Source organism: Parambassis ranga, chromosome 13 (assembly GCF_900634625.1).
Source record: "Parambassis ranga chromosome 13, fParRan2.1, whole genome shotgun sequence".
Classification (NCBI taxonomy): Eukaryota; Metazoa; Chordata; class Actinopteri; family Ambassidae; genus Parambassis; species Parambassis ranga.
Window position 1 is genome coordinate 14,136,774 of NC_041033.1, and position 20,264 is coordinate 14,157,037.

At 41.0% G+C, this 20,264-nt stretch overlaps 2 protein-coding genes across 2 annotated transcripts; both read right to left on the minus strand.

Moving 5' to 3' along the window:
* Nucleotides 1–1,800: 1,800 nt before the first annotated feature.
* LOC114445111 (potassium channel subfamily K member 13) lies at nucleotides 1,801–7,542 on the minus strand. The gene is made up of 2 exons (XM_028420071.1): nucleotides 7,215–7,542; nucleotides 1,801–2,414 (listed from the first exon to the last, which is right to left on the minus strand). Exons 1-2 carry the CDS (start codon nucleotides 7,540–7,542, stop codon nucleotides 1,801–1,803), a joined length of 942 nt encoding a protein of 313 aa, XP_028275872.1.
* A 1,605-nt stretch (nucleotides 7,543–9,147) lies between these two features.
* Nucleotides 9,148–18,772, minus strand: LOC114445517 (galaxin). The gene is made up of 15 exons (XM_028420625.1): nucleotides 18,711–18,772; nucleotides 18,590–18,625; nucleotides 17,988–18,030; nucleotides 17,098–17,237; nucleotides 16,517–16,651; nucleotides 15,302–15,490; nucleotides 15,144–15,167; nucleotides 15,051–15,064; nucleotides 14,323–14,348; nucleotides 13,991–14,043; nucleotides 13,001–13,092; nucleotides 12,314–12,540; nucleotides 11,397–11,499; nucleotides 10,539–10,689; nucleotides 9,148–10,439 (listed from the first exon to the last, which is right to left on the minus strand). Exons 1-15 carry the CDS (start codon nucleotides 18,763–18,765, stop codon nucleotides 10,126–10,128), a joined length of 1,602 nt encoding a protein of 533 aa, XP_028276426.1. The 5' UTR covers nucleotides 18,766–18,772; the 3' UTR covers nucleotides 9,148–10,125.
* Between the last annotated feature and the right edge of the window lie 1,492 nt (nucleotides 18,773–20,264).

Here is a 20,264-nt window from a genome sequence, read left to right on the forward strand (position 1 = left end):
ACCTGGGTTAAGTGATTTGAATCTCTTTATTGACTCAGGATTCATGATTCCAAATCCACATTAATCTGAATGATATGAATCTCCTGGTTGCTTGTGACACTAATATAACACTATCCAGTTGCCCGGCACTTAGCAGGTAAATTTACTGCTTAAGATTCCAGTAACATCATAAATCAGCAAAAATATGCACCTCTGAATGCAGCAAGCTGCTTCCTGTAGCATTAGAAACACAGCAAATACACAGACTCGTGTCGAGTAGATCAGCACAGCATGGGTTCGGTAACAAGACAGATTCATGGGATTCACCTGACATACCACTGACTCAGTTAACACAGGACATCCAGTATGAATCAGTGTTGCCATAAGGTGTCACCTGATTCAGTTACCCCAGTTCCTCCGAACCGCAGCTCGGGCCAAAATTTTCCGTCTCAGAAAGGCCGTGTTCAGGCATGAGTCAGTCATGTGACCTATGTGCATTTAATTTCTGCTGTTTTAAGCACATTGCTGGGATTATTCTGAGCTCATTGTTGCAACATTGATTGCGATCATTCTGAACAGATTTAGAGTATTTATTATGTTCAATGTAGTCAGGAAACTTTTTGTGTCACACTGGCTTTGTTTTTTGTTTAATTTGTAACTGGTTTGCACATTTTGCAATCATTTGATATTTGTGTGAAAGGCACTTTCAAATACATGTTTGTTAAACTGGCATCCTAAGTCATACAGATTTGTCACTGTTCTTTATTCGATTTTAAATTTTATTTAGATATACTTTAAGCATGTCTTTTTTCATTTCATGTGTCCAACTGTGTGCCTTAAGCCAGGAGCTGCTGAACTAAATTTCATTGTGCCTTGCATAGTGATAATGAAGAATCTTGATTCTTGTCTCACCACAGAGGCTCTGTGGATTACCGACTATAACAATATTTTTTGGCAATTGGGCAACACTGGTTCAAGTGACTCATTTGACTCAATGACCCGGAAAAGTTTACTGACTGAATCATAGAGCTCCAGATTCTTTCCATCATTCGTTTAATGATCTAAGAACTCATGTAGGCAGTGGTGTGTTACAAACTACACTGCTTTCATATGAAGATCTGTCCCACTTTGTCCCACATTGTTCCCTTGACACACAGTTTTCACTTCTGCTTCATCACAGAGGCATTTAGAAGCACTTTGAACGCAGGGTTGCGACATTTTGAGGTGGCATGAACCGGAAACCTCATGCAGCGGCTGTCTGTGGGTGTCAACTTTACAGTAACACATTGCTGCTGTCGTGACCTTCCCTGGTCACCCCGGATTGTCAGATTCCATCTCCTGTATTCAGAACATTGAGTGAAAGAAAATACCCTGGGTTTTGTAGTTTCACCTTTTGCAAAAGGGAGAACACCGTGAACACAGGCCTTTCAGTCTGCTTCACTCCCCTCCATAAGTGTTCTGCCCTTCCCCTGGACACAGGTTTGTTTTATTGAAAGTTGAGGTACATTTGCATAATAGATAAACCATTTGTCAAGACCCTCGTAGGTATTCCCATATTGGGACATGTTGCCCCTTTATCTCCACCTACTAATTATCATAATTGGTCTAACATATTTATGACTATGAAACCCTTTGCCCCTTCTATGTTGGATGATTTATCTTACATCCGTACCTCCTAGTGCTTCGGCCTTCACCGCATCAAAGAGTTCCTCCCTAACTCTCTGTAAGAGTTATAGATGTGTTTTTCTCTAAGTGTAAGCTTATATAATCAAATACATACATGGTCTGTATCATGTCATTGCGTAAATAACCTTGTATATTTCACACTGCCTCAGAGTCAGAAAAGCAGAGTTTGAACAGTGGTCCGAAATCTAGCTTGTAGTGCCGGATACTGTTATACATTGAGTCCAGTGTCCTGAGGATCCAGTTCATTCCCTGTTTGATGATTACAGAGATGGCGTTAAAAAGGGAGTAAGTGCAGCACACTCCAAGTAGCATCAAAAGACAGTTTGCAACCTGGTATGCCCAGGTGTCCTCATGGTGCTCTCTCTGACCACTTACGAAGTACCCAAAACCCACAGTGCTGAATGCTACAAAGCAGAAATAGAGGGACTCTAAGTAAGTCCACCCCTCCATGACTGAATAAATTGATGCAGCACCAAATGCTACCAGGAGAATGGCGACAAAAAGGATGAGCATCACTTGATAAACCGATGGCTTCCATTCTTCATTTGGGTCACCTTCACTGGTTTGGTCTTTACGCCCACACTGACTGTCTTGCCATGTGTGGCACCAAAATATCAGAAGGCTGAGCAACGTTATCACCCTCTCCAGGAAGAGGTTGAAAAAGAGTATCGTAGCTGAGCAGCCCAGCAGCCCATAGAAAACAAGCAGCACCTTCCCTGTTGTGGTGGATGGTGCACTCACTCCGAACCCTGTGAGAAACAGAGCTGGGTCAAATATTTGTTGTCAAATGCTAAATAAATGCTTTTGAAATTATATGATGAAAAACAAAGATTAAGGTTAACTCCCACCTGTGTGTCATTTTACCGTACATTTTTTTTTGCTGTGAACTCTGCAGTGCTTTAGTCAGTGTGCCAACCAAAACAAGACTCACTTCCCGAAAAAGGAAATGTACAGTAGGACAACCTCTTCCTCCCAGTTGCTGTGAAGTAGTGTGTGGTCTTTGTGTCAACTTGTCACTGTCTAAATTACCTCTGCTCAGTGGCGGAGGTTCTTTTTTGCCTCTTTCCTCCCCATTCCATTGTTTATATCAGCTTAATCAGGAGAACTTAGTAGCACTACCCTGGGAAAGATATTTTATTTAATGCCGGTGATTGTATTTCCCTTTGTTTAATATTAGATAAGAAAGCAAGTTCCAGATGCTCAGGATGCATTTATTTATTTCCATCCCTGTGCGCAGGTTTTCATGAGAGAATTAATTGTGAGATGATTAATGACTATTGGACACGTCAGTTGATGGGAAACTTCCTGGCGATGGATAGCAGAAAGATGATGTCTGAGTCCACCACCACCTCCGGAAAGGGGAGGTTTTTTTTTTATCATAGATGGCTTCCCTTCTTTTATACCATCTGTCTCTGTTCTCTTTTTCTTTGAGGTGAAGGTGAACATCTGGGTCATGTCCTGTGGAGGTTGAGTCATGTCCTGTTGACCCGGCTCTGTCCTGTGGAGTCCCCATGACAACCACCACATCCATTCTAAACCCATGACGTGTTGTCATGGGTTTAGAATGGATATGGTGGTTATTTACAGTTTTTTCTGATTGCTTAAGCACATTTCTGTAACTATTGGCTATTTGTGCAAAACTCTACACACAAATAAAAAAACCTTACACCAAATCAGCAAAACATTGTAGATCTCTTGCAAAAGCTAATACATCTTGCTTAACTCTTCAAACCTTTGTAAAAATGGTATTTTTGTACCACACAGTTAACACAAACCACCATATTACTAAGCACACAATGTGCCAACTACACACTGATGGTATTAACTGAAAACACATCTGGCTTTTGCTTTCTCTGTGCACAAGGTCTGTCCATGTGAGGTCAAACTTTTGTCATAAATAGTTCTATAAACACACAGGGATTCAAATTTCAAGTATGAATGTTTATTCACACACATCAAAACAAACACAAGAAAACATACAATTTCACTGAAAGAGAGAGAGAGAGAGAAAATCAGTCTCATTGTCTCTCTGGGTCCGGCCACAGAATTTCATCAACATCACATGCATGCAATGTCTTCTAGTCCAAGGCACCGGGGAACATGTCTCCTGGAGTGCCGTATCCAGGCCTGACATGATGCCTGGTCCATATCCTCGCATGCCTCCTTCCAGATGCTGGATGTCTAGTAATTCTGTGGAGTAACAGTTTCAGTTTTACATGTACAGTATTGTTGTTTTTCTCATTAGAGTATGGTACACCTACAAAACTTAGAGTGAAGGAACTGTACTAACCCATTCTCATCAATATGTCCTTATGATGCTTGCTACAGTGTAGCGGCTCAGGCTGAACCCGTTGTCCAGCTTCCCTCAGTGGTTGATCACATGATCCACTATTGTAGCTCTGATGACATCAGTAATTCTATTTCTTCTTACTCTTCCTCCTTCCTCTTCCCCTCCTCGTCCTCTTCCTCTAAATTCACCTCCTAGTCTTCGTCCTCCTCCTCTTCCTCCTGCTTCCTCATGTTCTCATCCTCCTCTAATTCTCTCTCTTCTCAGTCTCCTTCTCCCTCCATTGTTCTCCACACTGAAGCTTACCTGTGGCTTATTCACAGAGCTCATGCTGATTGCAAAGTGAACTAATGATGTAAAACAGTTCTCACATGTGACAGTGTAGCCAGACAGTTGGCAAAATAGTGTAAATACCAGCCATACATGTGTGTAGTTTTACTAGGAGTGTGTTGATCATTTGGAAGTTGTGTGTAAAGCAGTGAGTTGTGTTTACAGTTCAGCAAAAAGAGTGCTGTGAAGTGGATTATATTTATACATTTGCAAATTGTGTGTTACAAAAGTGCAAACTGAGTGTAAAGCAGTTTTTTTGCTTTTAGTTTTGCAAACTCAGTGAGTGATTTTGCTATAACTATTAATAGTTTTAGAAATTGTGCTATAAGAATCATTGTTAGTGTTTAAGCAATCAGAAAAAACTGTAAACTGCTCAAGGCAGCAGATTTGGTTGGATTAGTTACAGTACAGTAGTTACATGTGAAGTCAAACTTTTGTCATAAATAGTTCTATAAACACACAGGGATTCAAATTTCAAGTATGAATGTTAATTCACACACATCAAAACAATCACAAGAAACTGTATTTACAGAGCTCATGCTGATTTCAAAGTGAACTAATGATGTAAAACAGTTCTCACATGTGACAGTGTAGCCAGACAGTTGGCAAAATAGTGTAAATACCAGCCATAAATGTGTGTAGTTTTACTAGGAGTGTGTTGATCATTTGGAAGTTGTGTGTAAAGCAGTGAGTTGTGTTTACAGTTCAGCAAAAAGAGTGCTGTGTTGATGAAGATTCTCAGTCATCCAGGTCATCATACGTAGAGAAGATTGAAGCAAGGCGTCTGGACTTGTAGAGTTTTCTAGAAGACGTTTCACTGCTCATCAGTTCTAACTGTTTGGTGGGGAAACATGGTTTATATGTGGTTACAGACCTATGTGGGTGGGTTTGGGTAAAACTTAAAAAACTTACAAACAATAGCACTAAATGTTTCCATACTTACCTGTGATGTTCTGGCTGACTGGGCCAGGTGTGTCTAACGACTGGCTAACGACTATGAAACTGCCGGAGGGGGACTGGTTGACCGCCCTTTGTTCTTACTGTGAGTATGTGCAAACTTCCTGGGAATGGATGGAATCACTGCATTGTATGTGGTAGAAAGATGATGTCTGAGGCCACCACCTCTGTTAAGGGAAGGTTTTTCCAGCTTAACATAGATGGCTTCCTTGACTCCTCTTTCATACCACCTTTCCTCCCTGTCTAAAATGTGAACGTTGTTGTCCTCAAAGGAGTGTCCTTTGTCTTTGAGGTGGAGGTGAACAGCTGAGTCTTGTCCTGAGGAGGTGGCTCTCCTGTGCTGAGCCATTCTTCTGTGGAGTGGTTGTTTAGTTTCTCCAATGTACAGATCAGAGCATTCCTCACTGCACTGGACTGCATATATCACATTGCTGTGTTTCTCCCTGGGAATCTTATCCTTCGGGTGAACCAGTCTCTGTCTCAGTGTTGTCATAGGTTTGAAATGGACCGGGATGTCATGGTTGTTGAAGATCCTGCGGAGTTTCTCTGATACTCCTGACACATATGGAATGGAGATGTTCTTTCTCCGCCTGGTGTTGTCCTTCTTCTTGTTGTTGGGGGGTCTTGTTTTTGTGGCTTTGATGAGTGCCCACTTCGGGTAGCCACATGTTTGCAGGGCCTTCCTGATGTGGTGTTGCTCCTTCTTCTTCCCCTCTGAGCTGGTTGGTACAGTTTGTGCTCTGTGCTGCAGACACACCTGGCCCAGTCAGCCAGAACATCACAGGTAAGTATGGAAACATTTAGTGCTATTGTTTGTAAGTTTTTTAAGTTTTACCCAGACCCACCCACATAGGTCTGTAACCACATATAAACCATGTTTCCCCACCAAACAGTTAGAACTGATGAAGCTGCTTGGATGAGCAGCGAAACGTCTTCTAGAAAACTCTACAAGTCCAGACGCCTTGCTTCAATCTTCTCTACAAAAAGAGTGCTGTGAAGTGGATTATATTTATACAATTGCAAATTATGTGTTACAAAAGTGCAAATTGAGTGTAAAGCAGTTTTTTTGCTTTTAGTTTTGCAAACTCAGTGAGTGATTTTGCTAAAACTATTAATAGTTTTAGAAATTGTGCTATAAGAATCATAGTTAGTGTTTAAGCAATCAGAAAAAACTGTAAGTTGTAAAAAGGAAATTGATCTAAACTTGAAGCTGGCTGCCCCCTCTGTTTCCACAGTGACACAGAGTTGCTAACAGTAGTGGAGAGAGGAAGGCTGTAAATTGATTTCCAAACCTGAAGCTGGTTGTTTTAGCTTGGGGGTGTGTTTGTCCTCTGTAGGTTCAGGAAAAATACGAGCTCCCCTTTGAAGCTTGCTAAATCAATATGACATCACATAACCTATGTCCAGATGGCCTCCTCATCTGTTTGTATCTGTCATTTTGTGTGGAATAAAATGTTGGCTGTGGCAGCACGATACAGGGAGGACACCGGGGTTACTCCCCATATTTTGGATTTTGTAACTACTGTGTCAGATCATTATTAAAGGTCACATACAATGATGCATAAAAGATTAAACCCAGGAATCCCACATGGTAAGAATTTGTCAAGAATTGGCAAGAAGGATAAGATGTACTCCCTGACCTTTTGATTTCTATAGAATGAAGTGAAACCTTTCCATAGAACATTGTTTTGTTTTTGTGGCTTTAATATCAGGGTATAGGTCATTTTTCTATTAGCCACTACTGGTCAATTTTCCTGAGATGGTCTTTAATCCCTCACATAAGAGCTTTAAGATAGCCCTTAAACAATTTGCCACCAGCAGCATCCCGTACAGATTATCTGTGTCCACAACCCACGCCTCTCCCCTGCTCCCTCCTTATCTTGCATGGTGTTGCTGATGCTAGATGTCACACCCATTTTTGTGTCACATTTTTAGACATAGACTAGACTGTGACTCAGACTTTGTTTTGACTTACCTATTGTAGAAACCACCGTTCCCACAAAGTAGAAAGCACTGGGGATGTCCCATAAGGCCCTGCTTCGTTCTGTGCGTACACCTGCAGTCCGGGCTTCCTCATAGTGGTGCAAAAGGAATTTCAGCTTATCATAACTAATGTTATGCTCATGGCTGAAGTTCTGTATTCTGTTTTCCCAGAGGTGGTGGGCCTTTAGCTCTGTCAGTCTCTCCAAGGAAGAAAAAACAGCTGCACCAGCCAGGCCAATGAGCACACCGAGCAGGAAGAAACGAGCAGTGTCCCTGCTGGGGATCAGGGACGGAAAGCAGCAAGAGAGATCCTTCTTCATCCTCAGGTGCTGTGGCTGCAGACAGATTTTCTTTTTGACAAATATGTGTGCTAAGCTCTAGCAACAACAGAAAAGCATCTTGTTCTGTCACTATCTGGTTTATTATGTGATACTTTAAATAAGACTGTGTACCAAAGAGCCGGTAGTCTCTGGGTTTGCCTCTTTGCCTGCAGGTGGATTTAATGATCTCTGCTTTTATGAGCCACAGATATGTGCACTTTCATGTAATCCTTTTTGTTCAACATAGCCCCACTGACATAAAACGAATGTGTGCTTACAGAATATTACTGTAAAGCATTGTTATTATTTAACCTTTGCACACTTCCGAATGATTGTTTTTAAATCCTTGGAATGTTGTTGGAATGGTGGCCCTCATTAAAATACACTTTCCTGGTGAGTCACAAGGCCATTAAGGAGTGTCTGTTTATGTTATAATTTGTGCACCATCTGAGTTTTTATGTGTGGCATGTTAGGTATTTTGGTGTAACCGAAAGTGGTGCCAGCATAACGAGGTCTGGAATTTTTCTCTTTCAGTGGTAAATAGAAATGTGTCCCAGCTGTTTGAATCACTGGAATGAAACAAAAAGTTACAGTTTACAAACTATGTCAGTTAATTAATCTTATTTCATTCTCCCTGTGCCTGTGTGGCACATTCTAAAGACAATTGGTCACTCTAAATTGGTGTGAGTGTGAATGGTTGTCGCTCTGTGTGTTGCCCTGTGATGGATGAGTGACCTGTCCAGGGTGTACCCTACCTCTTATCTGTAGTTAGCTGGGATAGGCTCCAGCCCTGCGTAACCCTGCACTGCAGGACGAAGCGGACTAATGGATAATGGATGGATGGATGGTCGAGGCCCCTGGTGTTGACATTTTGGTAGAGTCTGCCTAACACCTCCAAAAGGTATATTACTGGGACTGAGGCAGCCTGCCTCAGCCTGCAAAACCACTTGTGTTTACCAGCTTTAACAGTTGGACTGAGGAATGTTTCGTGATCCCACACAAAGAGAATTTTTTTTGTCATAAAAGCAGGTGATATGGGATGTGCTTTATGCTTTAGCTTTAACCAGACTTTAGACACTAACTGTAGACTCTCTAACTCAAGTTCAATCCAGATTAGGCCACAAAGTGAATTTAAGCAGGGCAGAAGTTCATAGTATGTCACAGGCTGTACGCACAGTATTGCCTATCATCGGATTTTGAATACGTTAAGGTGTTTGGTTTAAAAATGTGCAAATGTTATTATCAACCACGATTATCACTGGCTAACAACGACATCTTGGTTTGGTATTGGAACATGCTCGACATAGGTGTAAGGCTCAAAAGGATGGTTTACTGTGCACTGTGAATTATACATGCGTAGGGGTGGATAGTTGTGTTTGTTTGAGACCACACAGGGTCAAGGTGGATGATGCAGTGTGGCTGCATGCTTCTTCAGAATGAGAAATGACTTCACTGCTGGTACTGTGTGGTTTTTGGTTTGTCATGAGGGCAACAGTGTCACAAACCACAGACCACTGAGTCAACAGAGCTAGTGAATTAATCAGCACTGGCAAAAAACTGTTGGCAACCTCAAGGGCATTACTCAGTAAAATAAGACACAGAATGTTTAGTAATAAATGTTTTTTTTTATTTATGAAAAACTTTAATCCTGAATAAAAGGAAGATATCCCAAAAACATGCAATATACATTGTTCAACTAGCGTAGTTGTCAATTGTAGCTCAAGTTCAAAATAAGACATTTACACAAAACACAACTGTGTATTACAGTACAGTCACATTCACATGAAGAACAATTATATTGGCTATGGCGGGTCATTAAAGTATATTAATTTCTGAGACTGTGGATAAATTTCTTATCATTTAATAGCATCATCACTGAAGATATGAGGAATTATGTCATTCACATGTAAACATTTCCTTGAGGGAAGGACAGTGTGCAAACAGTTATATTTCAGTGTAAGAATGATAATAATTTAAAATTTGTAAAAAAAAAAATAGCTTATGTGAATAACTGCTTACATTCGCAGATGCTTCTTGCTATCCTTGTTTGTTGCACTGTTTTTTTTGCTGTAGCTTTAATCAGACTTTAGGTCACTAACGCTAGATGTGTATTAATCGTTTGTATCACATTAGAGCAAGGTAGCACCAATGAACACATCACCTGACACCTTGTAAACAACATTAGAGTGGTGACCACTGTGTTTAATCACATTATAGTTGTGTGAGTGTGTAAAGCCTGTCTGTAGTAAAAAGCACAAAGCGACAGTACTGTAAGAGTTTAACTGAGTAATCCATGTTACGCCACGTTACAGCTATATTGTGGCATCACGATGTTAATTAGTTGGTTAGTTAAGGTATATTTACCAAGGATTAGAAGGTAACATGACACATCTTCTTATTACATCCTCTATCCATCTATTAACCAGTTTTATCTTCTGCTTCTTGAAATATGTGTTACATGTAGTTATATAACGTGTTGTATACTTTGTTTGTGAAGGTGAATCATGCAAGTATGCAGATTCATCTGTCATCAGAGCCTATCCACTTACTGTATGCCAGAAGGAACAGGTCAACAGTGGCTGCCTAAACAGAACACTTACTAAGCAGGAAAGAGAGTGACTGCAGAGAAAAGTCACGGTTGAGGTCAACAAACAGTTGGACTCCGTCAAAGAAGTAGGATTTTCCATGGATCAGTTTAGGGAAGCTGCAGTAATCTCTGGCCAGGCTGTACTTAGGCATAGCTTCCATAGTGGAGTTTCTTAGATGGATTTTCAGCACATTGTTGAAGACGATGTGAGACTGAGTCACGCTTTCCAGAGTTCCAAGATAAACTGATATCTCACTGTTGTTGCAGAGCTTCTCGTTCATCATATTGGCCATTGGCATGAGTCTGGATCCTGAAACAGCAGATTATATGTAAAATATTGCTAAAATACAAGAATGTGCATTCATGTGCAACACTAATTTGAATATGTGTCAAAGCAGATATTACTGACCATTGTGTGTTTTGGTTTCTGGAAATGGCTTCAACCTGTCTGCACAGCAAGACCACAGGGCCTTGTTGTAGTAGTGGTGACCGCAGCAGCTGAAGCCTTCTTTGACGGTATAGACCAGCTCTTTCTCCGCACCCGAGCAGCAGACCTGATTCTAGAGAGGATATATATTTATATATATATATATATCATATGATCAATAAAAACAAAAGGAAAAAAGAAAAAATTGCAGTGGCTTCTGTATTTCAATCAGGTTTGACTTTCATATTTTTCTGTGAAACTTTAATGCAAACGGAGGTAACTAATCCTCAATCTTTTTGTGGAGGTATCACAGAAAATGACTATTTTGCATAAGTTATTCAGTGGGTCACCAAATGGACACTTTGGATGATGTTTTGACGTACCAGGATTTTTAAAAAAAAGGCTATAACTCCTGAACGCTTAAACTCACAGAGCTCAATGAGGGGTACATGAGAGTTCAATCAGGAAGTGGGACATCTTATTCAATTTATTCTTATTCATCTGTTTCCCCCCTTTGGGTGTAGTTATCACATCACGGTCTACGCCAAAGCACACAGAGTCCACTGCCAGATGGAACAAACAAACCACTGTGCATGAAATCATGTCTGGCTTCTGGCTTTTATTTTTTATTATTATTAAAGATGCAGACTGTTCTGCATTTTTGACTAGCATAGCCGACAAGTCCTGCCAAACTGTTCATTTCAGTGGTGACCCATTTACCTGTAAATGAAGGGGTCGATCAACCAATCAGGTCAAGTGCATGTTATTGTTTTGGTGAAATGTCCTTTCAACAAATTGGTGAGACTTCAATAAAATCAAATAAAAATAAAAACTGGGTACCTTTTGGTTGAGCCGAGTCCCACCACAGCACATTTCCTTTTCGATGTCGTATGTCTCAGTGCCACAGCAGAAATATTTTGAAACTTTGCTTTTCCTCTCATGCCTGGGTGGAGAAACAAAGCAGGCAATTAACTTCAAATAAGAAAATAGCAACTAAGAGATTCCTCTTATGTTTAAAGGGAAAACATTGAAAAATATTAGACCCACCCATGTGAGTCTGGAAGCTCAATGAATGGTTGTTTTTGGCAAGGTAGCTTTTTTTCCATGGCTTTCATATACTTGATAAGTTTCCCAGCTATACTAAGGGTAATCCAAAGGACTCCGAAGAAGCAGACACCATGAAAACAGTCTAGACATGAATTCAAATGCCTGCTTCAGGGTATGAATATGTTGGCTGTTGAATTCATAAGCTCAACAACGATTACCATCTACATGTGCTGCATTTTCCCAGACAGAGCTGGTGCAACATTTAAAGAGAAAAGGTTACTCATGCACCTGTAACATCTGCTGACGACAAGCTAATCACCACCCCTCAATCAAAAGGCAATGAGTTCTAAATCCAATTTGTCTTGTTGAACTACAAAACATCTACAAGACAGTACAAGCATGAGACTAATACCCACACACATGTTATTTACAAGTTACAAGCTTCGAAGCAGCAACAAACCCAGATGACATTCCTGGTATAGCAGCCAGAACGAAAAAAACAAAGGTGGGACAGTATAGAGCTGCAGCAGTGGAACATTCCACTGAAATATCTGGGAAAGTTTTTCCTGTGTTAAGTGGGCCAAATATACACAACCGCTACACAAACACAGACTGTCCAACATTCCAAGTTGATTTTAAAAAAAAGGGAAAAAAGAGCTTTCTCTAGATTTCATCAGCTTTGTAAAGAACCAAAGAGGCCCATTACTTACACATGACCCTTGCAGCAGATCTGTCTATCAGGCTCGTACGTGTGTGACCCACAGCATCGTTTTCTAGGTTCCACATGATAATCCGCACAGCATACAGTCTCTTTTGCTGTGTTAAAGGGAATCCCGAGTTCTGAGCACTCTTCAGCATCTTCTCTGCCCTCGTACAAGGTGTTATTGCAGCAGAGGACTCCACGCCGTCCAGAGCTATATGGTATGGTCCCACAGCACTAGAAGAGACAGAAAAAATACAATGCAAACACTGTCACCAACTCACATGTAATGAAATTTAGACTGATTGTTTGTACACATCGAAAGCATGCAAAGGTCATACTTTTGTGTACATCGTTACCAATAACAGCACTGTTCAATGACTTTCACCAAACTGATAGAGAACTCCCTGCTACTGTAAAAAACGAGACGGGGAGGAGCTCCGAGCTTCTTTCTTTTTTTTTAAAACAGGGGCTTTGTTCGGTTCTTAAACTGTTTCTGCACACAGTTATTATTTTCAAAATGTAATATTCAATTCTTCTACTTTATGCTTTAAACGTCTATCAGAGAGCATGCAAGGCAGCTTTGTTTAATGACAACTAATAACTTAACTTTACCACAGAAATTTCATTTTGTCAACAATGATATGTCTCAGCCAGCTGTGCAATCAAATATACAAAAACAAATCAATCCACATACTTGATCTTCCTGGGGATCACGCTCAGACACGTGGCCACCACAGCAGATGTGTGTTTGTGGGTCGTACGGCGTCACGGTAGCGTCACATTTATCTGCACAGACAGATATACATGTGTGTGTGGAGGGGAGGGGTGGAAAGGAAAAGCAGACAAGAGAACAGAGCTGTCAGGCAAACAGCCAGCCTGGGTCTGAGGGTGTGGGAATAATTGACTTCTGGAAAAGATGAGTCATTCTCATCTAACTCTGAGAAGTTAGAGAAATGTGAGAAAGTGCACAGACAGTTGAAAACATTTGAGCTCCTTCTGAGAGACGTGCACATATCTGTGTGGAGTCTTCTGTCTCCAGCTGTCTCAACCACAAGTTTACTGCAGGAAGCACGAGCCCAATACGCCCTAACTTCAGAGCTGTTTCTAAACATGCATTCATTCCACAAGAAAATTCCCTGTCTGTCTAAAACTAGTTAATGAACAGCAAATGCTAAAGACAGTGGGGGAACAAATCCTCTGCTTTCTGATGTACCCTGGACAAAAAAAGTACTTTGCAGTACCAGACATTTAGCCTCAGGTTTTCAACTGCCATGTGGCTATCTGCAATAGACAAATCAAATCAGTCTTTTGAAAACAATAAAAAAATGCTGACGTCTGGACTGGGACTGTACCAAACTGGATTACACAAGCCGTCAATCAAGGCTAGTTTTTCAGAGAACAGAGGCACCGGTGTACTTATCATCATTTTGTGGTTAAGCCCCAATGTGTCTACATGTCTCCACAATGCACCTGTAACTGTCACTAAACATGGCTGCAGGAATCATTTAAGGTGTAATTTAAATAAGTAGTTATTGTATTCTCATAGCCTCCCACACATTTATAACAGTTTGAGCGCTCAATGAACTGCTTTGTTGGAGCCCTACAAAAGCTTCACACAACTGCAATGATGTAAAGTGATCAGATAACAACTGAAATATTTTGAGAATGAAAACAAAAGGGATACCTGGGGAGTAACACAAGCGAAGCCTTTCTCTGAGGTTTCTGGTTAGATTGATGCTGTTGAGATGTAAAAACAAAAACAATATTATCACAGAGTAGGAACACATTGCTCTTTGTCAGTGCATTGTGATTATCTTCTAGATTATTTGGGCCTTTGTTTACTTACTTAGTTTTGCTCACTTTCTGGCCATATTTATGTCAGTTTATTCCATAAAGGCACAACAAATGAGTCAAGATAACCTTTAAGTTAATTAGTTATTTGAGTTAGTTAAGAAGTTTAAATTTCTGGTTCTGCTTTTGGTATATAAAAAAACAATAATAAAAAGATTAACTCACCATTCATGTTGTTCTTCCATTTTGGTCTGTAAAAAAAGAGATTTTTTTTTGTGTGTGAGAACACGCACATAATGATAGCCTGTGTTCTACTTTTCACAGACCAATATAAGAATCCAATCCAAAACCAACCACACACACACCCACACATATGCATAAATAAATGTAAAAAAATCATTCATTAAACCACAAATGGAAATCTCTTTACCCACAGTGGGTAGGCCTGGCCTGGTCTCAACATGTGAGATAAATTTGTTGCAGTTGAACTGTTAGGTCTGTTTTATCCTTGAACTCCCTCTTTTCCCTAAATCTAGCCAACATATTTTAGAGGACAACAGGTCAAGGAAGCAGTGTTCATACTTTCAGTCAACTGTGGATTTTTGTTTACCTTTGCTTCCAGCACTAGCCCATAATGAGAAGAGTGTGTTGTTTGCAGCTATAACTGGCAGATCTGTCATCCTCTCAACATGGCCAAAAACTCCAAAAATCCAAAGTTCCACAATCACACTCAAGCAAGTTTGAAAATACAGAACTGTAGGTTAGTTATAAAGATGTGCAAGTCAATGTAATCCAGTGATTCAGAAGACTAACGAATTGCACTGTTTTGGATTTTGGGAGAACTCTCAATTGGAAGACACCAAGGAAAGCTGCATGAAGTTACTGTTACTGTGCATGCAATGGCAGGTTTTAGTTATCTTTTGTAACAGAGAAGGTAAATCACATTATCCTACCTTTGTTTCTGTACCTGTGGACATAAAGCACCAGGTAAGAAAGTATTAAACACAAACACATGTTCAACGATCTCAAAGGCCTTAGTGACTCACCCGCCACCTGGGCTTGAGGCAAACCTGGCAAAAAAATCAAAACCCTTATTCAGTTTATATGATATTATAGTCAATATACATGTTATGTATTGAGCTGTATGTGTCTATATGAACACAGACAATTTAAGTGGAGAGGGGCTCAAGAAGGGTGTACTCACCAGTTTTATCGGTTTCACACTGTTTTGAATCTTTGGATAAGATTTCCAAAGTGTTGCTTTCCTTGTAAGAACAGCAGTGACTGCTGCTGTTGTACGTCTGATTTCCACAACACAGGAAGGATTTGGACTCCCTCGGCATGATCTTCTTTTCCTTACCACAACACAGCTGTTTCTCCACATTGTACGGCACTATGGAATATAAAATATAAAATCACGGAATAATACCTGAAATTCTGGTTTCTTTCATTAGACTGTGGCACAGGGACCAAAGAAAGGACAGTTACAGATCCCTTACAACGTGTAACAACTGTAAACAATTTATCTATGATACCCCGTGTGCTGACAGTGGAGATGGAGGCTTGTCCGCTGCTCTCCCTGTTGATATTGCCATGGCCTACACTTTACCTTCTGCCAAAGAGATGGCCTTGTATTGAGAAACCTTAAAACTGTCAATTTGGATTTTCCACAGAGTTACAAATAAACAAATGACTTTTAGTTAGAGAAGTTTAGTTTTACACATCAACCCACAACTCAAGATCCAGCAGGTTGTCCAGCTGCCTACGACCTGAACGCACCAACCGGTGTTATGACGGAAAGTTGTCTTCAATTCACACCGCTGCACGGCACCGAGCCCATTGACATCTGCTGCCTAGCAACACACGAGCCTGCAGCAGAGCCCACCCAGAGCCATCGTGAGAGGACGGCCGTGCCTGCACCAAGGTTCTGATCATAGTGAATGTCCAGCTCCAAATGTTTAGTTCTTTTTCTGTTTTTTGAAGGCATTCCGCCACTCCCACAATCGGCTTCCTCAGTTCTGCTGCTGTTGCAGTGACATATTGGCACCATCCAATCTTTGGTTGGTGTGGGAATATGAGCAGACCAAAAAGAAGCTTGCTGACTACAGACTTACTGATTACAGGCTGTGGGAAGCAACATTTGACTTCTCACAGGAACAGATTCAGGAAGAGGACTGTTTTCCCACTATGAGAGAGAAACTACAAAGAATTGGCCATGTGCCCAAGCAACAACATTGATTCAAAGGGTTTACATCACTTCACTGTGATGAAAGTAGGTGACTATATCGGTTTAAGTGCATTAAACAGTAAATCATTAAAAAAACATTAAGTATTACACAGTTATAGCTGCTTCTCCTGGCTGGTTATTCAAAATTCATGGAAATATGTTTAAATGATACTCTAAACTGATTCTTCTCACCTTCATCACAGCAGGCAGCCAGGGGTGAAGGTTTATCGACGATTTTTGAAGCACAGCATATTTGATTTAGTGGGTTGTATGCTGTCAGTCCACAGCAAGAGGACACCTCCTCACTCAAGCCCAACGTGACATGAGCTGTAAAAATAAGACACATCTAATCCACAGAAGCATCAGCCCGCTACAGTGTGTGCATGACATCATTGCTGGAAAGTTCATAAGTTTACAACATGTCAGCACAGAGGTCTGCCTGAGGGCAGCCTCTGAAGTAGCCAACATAACTGTGATTATGGAATCAACAGCTCAGAGACTACATTTCTCACCTTCTGAGCGTTAGGAAAAGTGTAAGTGAAGAAAAAATTACTGGGTACTTACTGTACTATTTATTTAAGCTCATTACACAAGAAATACAACACAGTACTGTGTTATTTAGAATGCATTTTCGGTCATGAAGTCATTCAGCTCATAGAAATGCACCCAGGCTTCAATGAAAAAGCCACAGTGTGTAAAACTAATACTCCTAGGATCCCTTTCCCACAGATATGCGGCTGCTGACTGCATATGACTGCATGCTAATTCATTACCTGTGCCGTTAAAGCAGCAAGTGGCTTCTGCAGGATTGTATGCCTTATTCCCACAACAGGCCTTCCCTGCCTCCGGAGGATGGTTTGGATCACAGCAAACAGCCTCGTGCACATTGTACTGCAACATCCCACAGGTTTTTCTAAAAAATATGAATTAAACTCATTGATATGAAAGCAGCTATGCAGTCATTTTACAGAAAGTCAGCCTACCGTCAGAGATTTAGGATCATTTCAGCTTTATCTTTTGTAACACTGCCCTCTAATGGACTGTGTGAAAAAAAGCTCTGGCACACCTTCTGTGCATGTGGTCAGAATAACTCACTGTCACCAAAGGAATGGAAGAACATTGGTTACCAGTGGACTACTGGAAGCAGGATTTGTGACCGTGTGTGTGTCTAGCTTTAAAGGCATTGCAGATCAAGACTGTTCACTGCTGCTCAAACAACAATGGGCGACAGATAATCAAGGTCATCCCTAATGTGAAAAAAGAGTGGAACTGAAAGACAAAACCCCAGAAGGACAAACTGAGAAAGATCTGGAGAAGCTTGGAGAACCCCGGTGAATGATCCTAAACACCGACAATTAACCAGTTAAAAGAAAACATTTGAGTGACTATACAATGTGGGGAGCCAAGTGCATCAGAGACTGGGCTCTGGCTCATTGGCTGACGACAGCATGTGCGTTTGTTGGACTGCATACAAATTGAGGATCTCCTCAATACATTGACTCAGCTGGATGATGAAAGAGTGCAGCAACAGTCTCTATTATGCCCCACCCCCTTCCAGAGTCATGCTAGGGAAGCCCACCCATTTGCCTCATTCTTCTGTGATGAAGAACCACTCCCACTGGATTGTAGCACACACACACACATGATGGCTGGAGTCACTCACCGGCAGTCAGTTTGGAAGACTTCATTAGCTCCCACCATGAGCTCTGTCATCAGAGACAAACATTATTAGCCATGTTCAATGGTTTCTGTAGATTCACACTCCTGCCACTCAGTATTCAGCCATCATATGCAGCCTACAATGTCAGACACAGTGGTATATGCATATATACATATATACATATATATATATATATATATATATATATATATATATATATATATATATATATATATATATATACATACATATATATATATATATATATATATATATATATATATATATATATATATGCAGAATGGCAAAAATGTCCATTTGATTACAAGTAATTAATAATGGATCTATCTACTGCCATGAAAAGTTCTGACATGCAGCAGATGTGACAAAGAATCTGGCTTCCAGACAGTTTTCGTTTTCCATGCTCACACCCCTAAAAAAAAAAAAAACATTTTTTTTTCTTTCCATCCATCTCGTTAACACACCCACACGCACGCACGCAAGACACACAAACAGCAGCAGATGTCTTATCACAATGTCGCTCAAAGAAAGAAAAAACAAACTAACACAGTCGGTTCAGTCAGTTAAGAACATTAACCACTTACCACAGTAAGAGGTGGTGGAGCCACAAAGGAGCCCAACTGCAGGTGTGACAAGTGTTATTATACAGTTAAAAACAGCCACTGAAATGATTTAAAAATGATTCTGGTGCGTCCACAGCCTTACCAAAGCCAAGCACCACGAGCGTGGACATCTTTTGCATCATATGATCCAGCTGCATCTGTGGCTGTTAAACAGTGATCAGCCTAAATAGCCCTCCTGTTACGGATAGCCACACCTACCACGTGATATCACCTAAAAATATGACATTTAAAAACAGTCAAGGTGGTGCGTTTCCGCACATCCAGTTGACGCATGAACGTGTACGCTCAGCATAAACCTCAGATCAGATTTATTGGAATGTTACTTTGTATGGAGTGATGAATTACACAACACAGCACACTGCACAAGACGGCACTCAGGCGGTGGATGCAAAAACAAAATGTATCACCATATTTCAGATTTTTGTTTTATGGCTTGTATCTCTAGCCTTGGAGACCCGGCGACCTGTCCATGGTGTACCTCGCCTCTCGCCCATTGAACACTCCGTGACCTCGCAGGGTAGCATAAAGCAGGCTCAGAACATGGATGCATAGATGGATGGGCGACAAAACTTTTAACCTGTCTTTGTGCCGGTTTTAGATACTGATGCGGGATCTCGCGCCACCAAAGAGGGAATTCATCTCGTGAAAATTCAGTGTTAGAGATAGCTTGAAACTTTTCATAGCGGATGACTTTTTCTCTCCTATTGTCGTGTGTGAAAAGGTATTTTCGTTGGCCCGTGTCTCTTTGTGGCTCAGGGTAAGGGTTCTTCAGCCTGCTGCGTAGTGAGTCAGTTTGACCTGTGCCCATGCTGCAAGCTGCTTTTGTAGGACTTCGCTTCCATAACAGCAAATATAGAAAGCACCCGTGTCACTGATAAAACAAAAATGCGAAACGGTAAGTTTTAATACAAGCAGGTCTCCCACGATGAACAGTTATAGGTGTTGCGTTATCATCCTTGTTCTTGTGTGTCCGTCTTTACTCTCACGCCTTCTCCACAACGTGCGCAATACTGTTTTGTTCACTAAAAGTCATTGGTGTAAAGAGAAGACTTGCAAGTTTATGATAGACTCTATAAATTACTGGTTGGGGCACAGGTGTACCCATGAAGTTGTTTATGTTTACAGCCCATGACTTCATTTCTCATGTGAACGGAGTGCGCCACCAAGAACGCACACCACTCTCTCCTCCTGAGTAGTTCCATTGTTTGTTGGCAGGAGAAAAGATAAGGGTGTGTGTTAAAGCCAGGGGAATTCTGTTAAATCGTGTTTATCTTGTTAGCCACAAGCTTTACTTCAATGCCGCCCACTCACTTCCTATCGTCAGCTACCTGTCCATCACTCGTCACTTTCATCCGCCCCCGCTCCCCCCCCAGTCCTGTTCTGTGAGATCATCATCCCATTGGTAGGCTTCCAACTCCCCGAATCCATCTCTGCCAACACTGGTAAAGTCTATTCTATTCTATTCTAAATGTTCAAATATGTTTCAAACATGTTTAATCAACTGTGTGTTTTAATGAGTTGTAATAAAGGCAGCCTCGCTGCTCACCCTTCATTTTCAGCTCGGTGCAACGCCGCCTCTTTCTCTCATTGGCCTCAACTATAGCGTCCTCCTATGGCGCTGTCAGTTTGATGGAGA

Coding starts and splice junctions, on each gene's coding strand:
- LOC114445111 (XM_028420071.1), bottom strand. CDS start 7,542: ATGAAGAAGGATCTCTCTTGCTGCTTTCCGTCCCTGATCCCCAGCAGG. Junction 2,415..7,214: donor AACGGTGGTTTCTACAATAG/GTAAGTCAAAAC, acceptor TGTTTCTCACAG/GGTTCGGAGTGAGTGCACCA.
- LOC114445517 (XM_028420625.1), bottom strand. CDS start 18,765: ATGCAGCTGGATCATATGATGCAAAAGATGTCCACGCTCGTGGTGCTT. Junction 15,168..15,301: donor GTGTGAAACCGATAAAACTG/GTGAGTACACCC, acceptor TTTTTTTGCCAG/GTTTGCCTCAAGCCCAGGTG. Junction 12,541..13,000: donor GTGATCCCCAGGAAGATCAA/GTATGTGGATTG, acceptor TGTCTCTTCTAG/TGCTGTGGGACCATACCATA.